The following is an 11,547-nucleotide window of genomic DNA, read 5'->3' as shown; positions in this document are numbered from 1 at the left end:
AGCTTATGATACCCGATGCCGAGTATCAAACCCAGGACTTCACATATGATGGACAAGAACTCTACTAACTGAACTACACCTCCATCCTGCCACCTAAAATGTTCATCTTAAAACTTTAGGGTTTTTTGTTTTTGTTGTCTTGTTTTTTTGGTTTGTTCTGAGTCTCCATTTGTACCCTTAGCTGACTTGGAACTCAAGTAGACCACGCTGGCCTTAACTTCAAGAAATCCATTTGCCTCTGCTTTACCACGGCCAGCTTAAAAATACACTTCTCCAAGTGATATTAATCTGCTCAGAGTTTGGGTAACCCCCACGGTACTGAATGCTGGAGCAGACTTAGGCCCTCTGTTGTCCCTGCCACCTCTGGCTTCACATGCTCAGCTGCTGCATAGCCTGGGGGACTCCGGGGAGGTCTGTCTTGTACAGCGCAAACGGGACTGGAAGCTATGAGTGCTAAAAACCTACACAGTTCACAGTTAAGAGATGAAAGGCTGCAGAAATGTTTATTGAATACAGTGCCAGGTTTATAAATAAAACTTATTTACAGTTTCCATAGAGTTGGTCCCCCGTCAGAGAGGTGGTTAAATCTCCAAGACAGTTTATCTCAAGATTTACACAACGTCCAAGTACATCTCCTTTTCAGACAGCCACAGTGAAGGGTGACTTCGGTAACAGAAGGACCACCACCATCCTTGCTATAGGTGTTTAATGAACATTGCAGGTCTAGGGGAAGAGCACACATCCCTGATTTCTAACTCAAGGGGAGAGAGAGCAAATAATCTGTCTCCTACTGGACAACTTCAAGGGGTGTTGAAGAAAATAAATAGGTGGTTGCCCGCCGAGTGGGTCGGTTGAGACACATCAGTGTAACTCTGGTCGCTGCCAAAGAGAAATACACGCAGGACACACAGTCAATCATTCAAATGGTTAAGGAAACCGAACTAAGAGTTGACTTGACCAAATTTACAGTCTTCATTCAAGAAGAAGCTCCCAGGATGCTGAGGGGTGAATGGTAGATGCTATCCCTCTCGTGTGACAGAAACACTAGGCCTACTGGACAGCCATTCCGTACAATATTGGTTACAAGTTGGAGACATGCACTTATAAAGAGAATATAAAAATATGTACAATACCTCATCTTCAATGTGTTAAAGTTGCTCAGAGACACCAATTGAAGTGTGCAAAAATTTGTCAAAAAACCAGAAAAAGCCTTCCCTGGCAACAGTACATTAAAGCCCATCTGAACTATCAAGATGTCTGCCTTGTTCAACAGCTCCCCCCAACAGACAGAAAAACTTACTGTGTAGACGTTTACCAAGGGCTCAGCAGTTTCTTAGGGCAAGTCTCAGGCTAAAGCAGGATGCCAGCTAACCAGTCACTTTATATATATATATTTATATAAATATATGCATATATTTATAGAGTAGTTATAAGTGAGGGACAGTGTACAGGAAAGTACTATCCACCTTCAGGGGTACTGCCTTGACACCCCACTCTTTCTACCTCACGAACTCAGACTGCCAACACCAAGCCCTGGGCTGCTTGTGCCCCTGGATGCCAGAAGGCTGAGGAGGTGGGGGGACTCTGCCTCCTACAGTTCCAAACTCCTGCTTCCCACTCCCCGGGGGTTAGGGGTTTCCGGTTCCCATGCAGGATCCCTGGCCACACAAGAATCCTGTTTAGAAGGTAACCTTTTAGGACAGGCTACGGAGCTGCTAAAATATTGTCTACCCAGCTTCTACAGACTTGGTAAATGGTTAAAGATAGGGGGTAAATTGTTTTTAAAAAGCCACCTCCGACCCCCTTTGAAACTACCAAGAGGTAACAGACCACAAGCCTGAGACTGGGTCATCGACTGGGCGACTTAATCCTCTTACACAACATATCCACGGCCATTCACTTCACACCTGGAGCCCTCAGTCCTCTCTACCAAAAGGGAATACCTACTGAGTCCGATACTGAAGTCAATTTACCACCCATCGACCTGTCTGCCAACCACCCAGTCCAAAGATGAGCAGAAGCGCTCAGGCAATGTCTTCCTCTCTACTGCTCTGACCCATCCCTCTGGCAGAAAAGAAAAAAATTCTAAGGAGCTACAAAACGCCAGAAAGACAGGGAGCAGGAGAAGGAGCAACCAGGGGTCTGTAGGTTACCCCGAGTGCACCCGTGTGGTTGCCAAGGGCTTCTCATTGCCTTGCTACAAGCCTGCCAGCTCCCTGCCACCCCCGAATTTGGAAGCCAACACTCCTTATTAATCAGATACAGCCAGTTAACACCCTGAAAAATGTACAAGGCCCTTGTTTTAAATGCAACACACTTCTAAGGGGGACTTTTTAAATAGCCCAGTGCCTTGGGCTAAGGGACCAGTACCAGCACATCTACGTTTTGGTTACAGGTTCGTAATTAAGACACAAAATTCATTCTGGGATATTGTTTTGCTTTCAAGACAGTGTTAAGCATTAACTCTACTTAGGGGGAGAAAAAGCAGTGAACTTAAATAATAAAAAAGGCTAAAGTTAAGTATAACCATAAATTAAACTGAATCAAAGGTAGTGTCTTTGACTGGCCTGCTTCCACCAGACACAGTGAGTATAGGATTACACACACACTAAATCATGTCTCCTGCACAGATGGCCTCATGTACTTCAACAGGTCAGCAGCAGCACAGCCAAGACATCCTTACTGAATGCTTGAGGCCTTCCTTCACTAGGGCTCTACTCCAAGTATCAATTCACCATGATTTGCGCATGCGCGCAGATTTGAATAACTAGACTTACATGGTCGTAGATGACAAAGAATCTGTCTGGTTTCAGGGGTTGATGCTAGAGAACCTGGGCGGGAAATTCAGCTTGTACTGGACGTTGGGTGTTTCTATGTCCGCTGACCTCCCCTCCAACGGCCTTGTCCCCCTTCCAAGCTCAGCTTTACAAACCATTTAACACCACTTTTAAGTTAATGGTCTTTTTATTGGAAAAAAAAAATAAAAGACTAGCATTTACAACTTGGAATGGACGTAAATTATAATTTCCTGAACAGCAATGTTGATGGTGTGCTCAAGTCCACAGACACAGCCTACTCTGCTGGCTCCGAGTCATGGTTCACAAGGTTTTAAAACAGAGAGTCCAAAGATGCTCCCTTAGTAAACATTTCTTATTAAAACGTGTGTGATTTGGTGACAGCCTTGTTCACTTCACTCCAATGCAATGTGCACAGCGGTGAACCATCACACTCGGGCTCGCCACCAGGGTGTCACTGTCACCATGGGATTGGGGCACTTGAAGAGGACTGTCCTACATCTAGGGCTGTGTCTCAAAGTTTAGCCTTCACCCGTTTCCTGCACATCATCCTGAGGTAAACCAATTTTAAATGTTTGTTTGCGGTAAACTGGCTGCTGACATTTATCTGAACAGATTGAACTAGAAGCCATCTGAGAGTTTGAATTTGTTTTTTCCATTTTTCAGTTTTAATACAAAGGCCTGACTGTGCTCAATCACCAAGCTGCATGCATGAGAAACTGGCCAGCCCAGACAGTGTGTTAATCATTAGCAAATGGAACTTGAAGGAGTCCACTAAGTGCTTCCTTATAAGGTAGTACGAGTATTTATACTGTAAAACTCATGTAGGGGGCTTGATCTTTAGGGGGCAGGACCACCAACCAATACATGCAGATTTTGTGTGTGGACAGAAGGTACTTTTGACATTCAGTTTTGCTAGATACAAACAGAATGAAGAAATGAACTTTTTTCTTTTTTCTTTTTTTTTTTTTGTAAGAGGTAAGTAAAAGATTTCAATTTGATTCTTCTAGAGGGGGAAAGTAGTTGAAAGTAGGTCTTCATTTTGCAGTCATCATCTGTACGAATTCTGAAAAGACAAACAACCATAACGTTTCAGTATTTGCAAAGGCTCGAATGAACACAGCTACCGTGTACAATACCCTGGTAAGCATCCACAGCGGCTGCTAACTTGCTGTAACGACCTGAAGGCTACGGAAAACCAGGCCTTTACCTTCATAGTTGACCTGTCCGTCTCCATCAATATCTGCTTCTCTGATCATTTCGTCTACTTCTTCATCTGTTAGCTTTTCCCCGAGGTTTGTCATGACGTGGCGCAGTTCTGCCGCACTGATGTAGCCATTGCCATCCTGTGAACAGCAGCGACGTTACAAGGCAACCGTGGACAGAGGTCCTAGGAGAGCAGCTCTCTGAATGAACCTGCTCCTCCTTCCAGAGTGACTACTAGCTCTGCACACCAGCCCTCCTCCCATCCCTAGACGACACCAGTTGTCAGACACAGAATGCAGAGGACAAGCAGTCAGACACCGAACATAACAAAGACAGGGACAGTCAATTCAGAATTTCCCTCTGCTGGCCCTCACCTCAGTCAGGCCAATACTGTCACTTACAGGAGACAGATTAAAGGGTCAGACATTCAGGCCAACTCTACCCAACCAACAGGTACGACTTTCAGCAGCGACAGCACAGGGCACCATGAAATGTACCTCGCCAAGGCAAGTGTGCAAGATTACCTTGTCAAAGACTCGGAATGCCTCACGGATTTCTTCTTCGCTATCTGTGTCTTTCATTTTTCTAGCCATCATAGTCAAGAACTCTGGGAAGTCAATGGTGCCATTCCCTTTAATTGAGAAGGAAAAAGTTCATGCTGGATACAGCATCACACAGAAACTGCTGAGCAGTTATGATCTTAGAACCACTGCATGGAATGTTCAGGATCTGGTAGGTAGGATTCAAGTGGCAGCCAGATCCATACACTACTGTTTTTCTTAGGTTGACCTTCTGTAGCCAAAATGCTCCAACAGCTCACAGAACAATGTCACGTGAATCCACTGCTAGGCGGTGCCCACAGCACTTACAGGTGCAGAGGACGCTGCACACCTGAATCCTCACCTATGAAAACAGACTAGGCAGGTCCAAAGGAAAAGGAAGCATGCGACTGCCCCCAGGGAGAATCCTCCAGCCTGACCCATAATGCCTAGTGATGTACCCAGTGCTTTAGAGAAGAAAACACCCTGCTTCAGCCTGGCCACTCTCCCTAGCCTTCCCCAGGTGCACTCGCAGCCCTAGTCCACAGGCTTTCTAGCCACGTCCCCACCCAACATGGCCTTTTTTGGTACTGGGGATTGAACCCAGGGCCTCTCACACTAAGCGCTCACTCTTACTCCTAAACCCCCAAATTCTGCATCTTCATGTTCCATGAAGGAAAAGAAAAGCTCAGAAGCCATTTTCAGTTCAGGATCATTAATGTTCCAGAAACTGTCAGAGGAACCCACTCAACAGCCAGTGTTTCCAGCCACTCCTTTAAAGCTAAGGGATACAAATTCCCAAAGACAAATCCCAAATAAATGAAAATAAAATTAGGAAAAAAATCAGTTCTTTACAATTCACTTCTCACTGGAACATTTAAAACAAGTAACTTCCAAGGCTGGTGTGTATGGATGTTTAGTGCCCTAGGTTCGATCTACATGGCATACCAATATGCGAACACAGCATCAAAGATTCTCTCAATTCTTTGAGATTATTTAAGTAAGACAAAATAAACCAACCACTAAGTGCTACCTATAAGCATGAGATCCTCTGGTATCAAAGCAAGGCTTTATACAACCTCTCCCGCCATGCCCTCTGATAGTCAAATCCACCCCACTGAGCCTGGCCTCCCAGGATTTGCATACACCAGCAAAGGCCCCACCCATGTTGCCATGACCCACGTTGCCATGCGGTTGGGTCATCAGCTAGACACTAAAAGCAGCACTGAGGAAAAGAATAATCTTTAGAAGTCTCTCAATGCGCACAGAAAACCCAAGTCTACCACACTTCATGGCGCCTCACTTTTGCAAATGTCTCCTCTCACAGCATCTGTCTAGAGAGTATAGCTTGGATCCACATTGTACCTTCTTGGCTCCTTTAAAACTTAGCATTCCTAGATAGAAGTGACCTCCATTAGGGGAGGGGACGCCTCCAAACCAGTGACAAAAGGAGCCACAAGCTAGTAATCTAGAGTGTGACCGTCATGGGGTAGCTGCTGGCTCTGGCTGGCCCTGAGCCTTACACAGCTTCCCTTCTCAGATTCCACAAATTCCTCATAGTCTTCAGACACTGTAATATCTAGGGCTGCTCCCTCCAGCCGCTGCCCTCCGGCTCTTCCTCCTCTGAGAAACAACGGCCCCTTTAAGAAGCAGGTTCTCTGGCTACTTGTTTTTACCCCACCCCACCCCACCCCTTGCCCCTTAGCAGGACTTGGTGCAGCCTCAGCAGCTGATAAAGGGATGGAGCTGTTGGTCCCAGGAAGCAGAGTGAGCAGAGTCATCCGACCCAGGCAGCGCTCTAGACGGCAGCAGAGCCACCTGAGGGGCGGGCCCATGATCTTCTAATGTCAGGAGGCCAGGCAGCCAGGGAAAGCAATTCTGCACACCACTTTGCTCTAGGGACCTCACAAACATTCCGTAACAAGTCTGAACCTGAATCACACAACACCGGCGCTCACTGAGTTCCAAAGCCCTCACCGTCGGCATCCACCTCGTTGATCATATCCTGCAGTTCAGCCTCTGTTGGGTTCTGACCCAGTGACCGCATGACAGTCCCCAGCTCCTTTGTTGTGATGGTGCCGTCCCCATCTTTATCAAATAGGGAGAAAGCTTCCTTGAATTCTGAAAAGAGAAGTTGACTCTTTAGAACAAGTGTTTTTACCCAACACTCCTGTGATACACACTTCCCTGGGGCTTTTCCAAGTTACCAGAAACCACCTGGTCTCTATCTACCGAAATAATGATCACAATAGAGCTGTTGGTCCAGTTAACACGGCAGCCCAGAAAGCAGACAATATCCTCTGACCGGGATCAATAAAATCTACGTTCTAAGAAAACTAGCTTGGATGTACTTAAGTTGGTGGTTACGAGTAATCTGAGACAGCCGGTTGATTTTCCCGTCACAGTGAAGTCCCCTCAAAGAAAGCCCTTTCACAGCGCTCTTCTATGGCCACAATGGACTCTTGTTCCATAGCAACATGGTTGGTTACTAGAAACGTTCTCCCCAGGCAGCCACCACACCCTTTCTGTCACATCCAGGACATTTTTTTCAGAAGTCCCAAAATGGAAATGTTTAGGTTTATTTTATCTATAGTGTCTGGCGGCATCCCCTGTGTATGTCTATTTGTATACCACATTCGTACGTGCTATCTGCGGAGGGCGGCATCGGACCCCCTGGAACTAACTAGCTATGAACCACTACAGATTCCCATACGGGTCTGGAACCTAACCCAGTCCTCTGCAAAGCACAGCAAGCGTTCTTCCCCGGGGAGCCACCTTAAAACATTAACAGGGTAAAGTTGCTGGGCAGGGTGGCACTCCAGAGGCAAACTACAGACCTCTGTGAGTTCAAAGCCAGCCTGGTCTACATAGAAAGTTCCAGAATAACTGGAGTTACATGGTAAGATATCCATCTCAAAAGAAAACCCAAGTTGATGTCTCTCACTTTCCAATTATTACAGCACTAATTTTTTTTCAGTTTTTTTTTTATTTATTTAATACTTAATAATAATTCTTTGGTTTCCGGGCAAACATCCCCCTCCCCCCTCCCCTTCCCTATGGGTGTTCCCCTCCCAACCCTCCCCCCATTGCCGCCCTCCCCCCAACAATCTAGTTCACTGGGGGTTCAGTCTTAGCAGGACCCAGGGCTTCCCCTTCCACTGGTGCTCTTACTAGGATATTCATTGCTACCTATGAGGTCAGAGTCCAGGGTCAGTCCATGTATAGTCTTTAGGTAGTGGCTTAGTCCCTGGAAGCTCTGGTTGCTTGGCATTGTTGTACTTTTGGGGTCTCGAGCCCCTTCAAGCTCTTCCAGTTCTTTCTCTGATTCCTTCAACGGGGGTCCTATTCTCAGTTCAGTGGTTTTACAGCACTAATTTTTACCTTTTCCGTGTGTTTTAGGATTGCAAGCAAGAGCTTTCCTGGTGGATTACTAAAAGATGTGTGGCCCAAGAACTATAAAGCCCATTTTGGAGTAGCTGCTTCAGCGGATCTAGTTCTATAGCGGCCATGCACACCCGAGTGCGACAGGCGGAGCAGAGTCCATTCCATGTCATCTCTAAAATATATGACCTCACTGTTGCTGCTTAAGAATTCTTAGAAAACCCCATGGATCAGAGATGGGGGCGACAAGAGAGCCAAGGCAGAGCCTAGTTCCAGTTTCCAGGGTACTCTCCAGAGTCTTCAACTTACCAGCAATCTGTTCTTCAGTCAGCTGATCAGCCTACACAGAGAAAGGAAAGATCATAATTCAATCTAGACAAGTTCAGTTGATAGTAACCTGGCTTTCCTAATTATACTTTAAAATTGTGTTTTTTTTTCAAATCAGTATTTTAAAAAAGTGCTCTGGACTCATTAGTACTGGCATTTAGTGACAGTCGGTACAATAAAGGAAAAGTGTTCAGGATAGCTCAACAAAAAAGGGTGACAAAGAAGTGACAGCCTCTGCTGGCTTCATTTCTTTGGCCTGCGGCTTGCACTAAGCACTACAAAGAAACCAGTCAGCAGCAATGTGGGAAATGGCGCCTCTAGTGGCTGAAGTGCCCGCAGCACCAGCTGCAGCAGCAGGCAGAGAAGGAAGAGCGCCACCTACTGCGCCATAAACACTGCAGTTGCTGATTCCATCCAAGAGACCCAACCCAATGCCGCGGACAAGGCAGCCAGGACCAGGATCCTGTCCACGGGCAGGCTTTTTAATGCACCTTGCGCATAGCTTTGGGTCCTCCAAAATCTCCACACTGGCGTTACATAATGGTATTGGGCTGGATTAACAGGCTTTTATATCCATTTTATGAGAAACAGTTAAGTGGGGAAAAATATACAATAATGGGTTACCCACCCAGGTTTCATTTCAGTATAATAAATGCTTTCCAATCATTTAAACTAGGCAGTTAATTGCTAAAAGCCTACCATTGACAACGGCTAATGCCTTTCAGTCAAATTATCCTACGATTCTGAAGCTAGGAAAAAACCTGAATCTTAAGACTGTTATAAAACTGCAAAAAAGATGAGCACGGAAAACACAATTATGAGGCAATAGGTTACCCCTTTCCTCGTGTACAGGAGCAACTATTATCATTTCCTGGTATTAATCCTGCCCATCTTAAGACTGACAGGAAAGCTGCGTATCGCCAATACTCGGTTTTTCCATGTTCTAGGTACTAAATGGCCACAAAGGTGATTTTCACGTGCACTATTTAGTCTTTGCACCTCTGAACCTGTGCCTCTAGCCAGGAGAATATATGTTTCTAATAAAGCCAGTTACAAAATAAACCCCAAGAGGAATCTGATGGCACTGGAGTTCATTTCTTTTCCGTGGCAATTCACCTTATATATCGACCTGGGAGAGAAAGAACTTCTACTTTTTTAAATTTTAAGTGGGTCTTCCCTTCTATCTATTACTGGAAGCTACTTTTAAGGCAAATGGAGACACGATTTATGTAATGCTCGCCATGTCAGTCTTGTACGACAGGAAGCACTGCCACACCTCGTAGGAGAGGAGAAAACGGTCAGCTCACCAGAGAGAGGAGTTCCACCTCCTCGGGAAAAATTCTGACTAGAGGCCTGTCAAGTGCATCTCCACCTTCGGGACAACGACTCCCCCACCTCACCCCCAAGTCATTCTGGCCCTGGGTCAAAGGCGTTCCAGAACCTGCCGGGAATGATCTAGTCGCCTTGCCAGGGCAGAAGGTGCTACCGGTGATGTCAGCTCTGCCTGGCGAGGGAAAAGGGGGCCGCGGCACATGCACAGGGCCAACCGCATAGTCGCATCTGGCAATCCAGAGGCAGCAGAGAAAGCGAAAACGTAGAGATGGGCATCCCCCTGCCGCCCAGGGGGTAGCTAGCGTGAGACAAGGGGCATGCCGGGCGAGGGGCCGCACTAGGGTGAAGACCCAAAGGGGACCCAGGACCGTAGTGCTGCCTATCCCCAGCACCTCCCACCGCTCCTGCTCCCCCAGGCACTGAGCCTGCCGCCGCCTCCTCCCCAGCAGAAACTTTGCGTCTCTAATGGAAACCGAGGAGCGCGCCAACTCTCTCCTCCCCCGCCCTGCCGCCCCAATTAGCGTGAGCCGAGCACCTCCCGCGGGAAGGGGCCTCCCGGCGGACACGAGCGATCGCGCCCGTCCCGCGCGGCACCAGGAGGGGGACCGAGGTTGCACGGCCTAGCCACGCGCGCGGCCACCCTGCGGGGCCCCGCCCGGGAGCAGGGCGGCCGCTTCCGCCCTCTCCGCCCCCCAGCCTTCGCCTTCCTGCCCCCAACCCCACCCTTCCCCGGCTCCTTCCTTCCCAGCTCACGCCCGCGCCGCGCCCCCCGGGAGGAAGGACGCCCGACTGGGTTGGTCAGGGGGTCTGAAGGTGGCTGAGGACACGCGGGAGTTCGCGGTCCAAGTCCTGTACGCCACCGGCTCGCCTCGACCCATTCATTCTCCGCGATCAGGGACTGGCTACCGGGACGTCGCGGCCTGCCCCGCCCGGCTCCCCCGCCCTGCTGGCCCGGGCCGAGGCGCTGCGCTGCAGGCAGCCCGGGTGCGGCGCGCTGGATGCAGTGGGTGCGGGGCTGACGGAGGGGGTGGATGCGGAAGGCCCCGGTGCAGCTGTGGCAGCGGCTCCAGCCCGCGCACAGCCCACTGTAGAGTCCAGCCCTAGAGGCGTCCAAAACTCAGAGGAGGTTCCCTGGCAGCCAAGGCGGAGATGCAAACCCGAAATACATCCCCTTTCCCCGCTGCTGCTGCGTAACACCTGGCAAAAATGGGTGGGGGGGTAACCTCAGCCAGGAAAAGGGGGAGCCCCAAGACTCAACTACAAATCTGTTCAGAAAGCTTGGGCAGCTGCTACGTCTGCCACTGCCGATCCCAACCTACCATGGTGCGAGCGAAGGAAGGAAGAGCGGAGCAGGCGAGGGTGGCTGCACCAGCGCAGGGGCTGTGACCGCCGAGATGCCTCCGCTGCTGCTGCTAACGCGCTACCTGCGTTGTGCGCTGAGCCTCAGCCGCCGCCCGACTGCGAGTAACGGCACCACGGACACGAGACTCCCAGCACCACTGCCGTAGCGCGAGCCTGTGTGCCGCGATATATATACGGTGCGCGGTATCCCTCCGCCGCGGCAGTACCGCCTCGCGCAGGGCGGCGCTGCGACAACCGGACCTCACCGCAAGGCTCCGCCCCCAAGGCGCGCCCGGCGCGGCGGGCTCATTACGCGGGCAGAGGTCACTTGGGAGTCCGGGACCTGAGCAAGGCTGCTGGCCTGTTGAGACAAGCAAGAGTCCTCTAGAGCTAGAATGCCTGCGTAGCGAGACCTGGGGTCCGCCTCGGCCTTCCAGCTGCGTGTCGGTCACTCAACTCCACTCCACCTGTGTGTCCCCCTCCCACCACTCCTGGTGGTTTCGAGGTTGCAGAGCCACCGTCCTGGGTCCCCACAGGGGAGGACCTTCAGGAGGTCCAGGGGCTGAGGACAGCCGCGGGGAGGGGGAATCGACCCTACAGTTTTAGCTGCAGAGGAGAGGGGACTG

At 49.4% G+C, this 11,547-nt stretch overlaps 1 protein-coding gene across 2 annotated transcripts; it reads right to left on the bottom strand.

Moving 5' to 3' along the window:
- Positions 1 to 476: 476 nt before the first annotated feature.
- Positions 477 to 11,141, bottom strand: Calm1 (calmodulin 1). 2 transcript variants are annotated; one of them, NM_031969.3, is made up of 6 exons: positions 10,900 to 11,016; positions 8,231 to 8,261; positions 6,518 to 6,661; positions 4,526 to 4,632; positions 4,006 to 4,141; positions 2,948 to 3,861 (listed from the first exon to the last, which is right to left on the bottom strand). In NM_031969.3, exons 1-6 carry the CDS (start codon positions 10,900 to 10,902, stop codon positions 3,833 to 3,835), a joined length of 450 nt encoding a protein of 149 aa, NP_114175.1. In that variant the 5' UTR covers positions 10,903 to 11,016; the 3' UTR covers positions 2,948 to 3,832. The 2 variants fall into 2 exon arrangements, with proteins under 2 accessions (XP_063117613.1, NP_114175.1); XM_063261543.1 differs by having other exon boundaries at positions 477 to 4,141; positions 10,900 to 11,141.
- Positions 11,142 to 11,547: the final 406 nt, after the last annotated feature.

Source organism: Rattus norvegicus, chromosome 6 (assembly GCF_036323735.1).
Source record: "Rattus norvegicus strain BN/NHsdMcwi chromosome 6, GRCr8, whole genome shotgun sequence".
NCBI lineage: Eukaryota > Metazoa > Chordata > Mammalia > Rodentia > Muridae > Rattus > Rattus norvegicus.
The sequence above is the reverse complement of the archived record's forward strand: the minus strand, read 5'-3'. Positions and strand labels throughout refer to the sequence as shown.

Excerpts from the sequence above, each read along its gene's own strand:
- Calm1 (XM_063261543.1), bottom strand. Across the intron at positions 4,633-6,517 it reads CAACGAGGTGGATGCCGACG|GGAATGGCACCATTGACTTC; the intron begins GTGAGGGCTTTG and ends TCTCAATTAAAG. Across the intron at positions 4,142-4,525 it reads CATTCCGAGTCTTTGACAAG|GATGGCAATGGCTACATCAG; the intron begins GTAATCTTGCAC and ends TGCTGTTCACAG.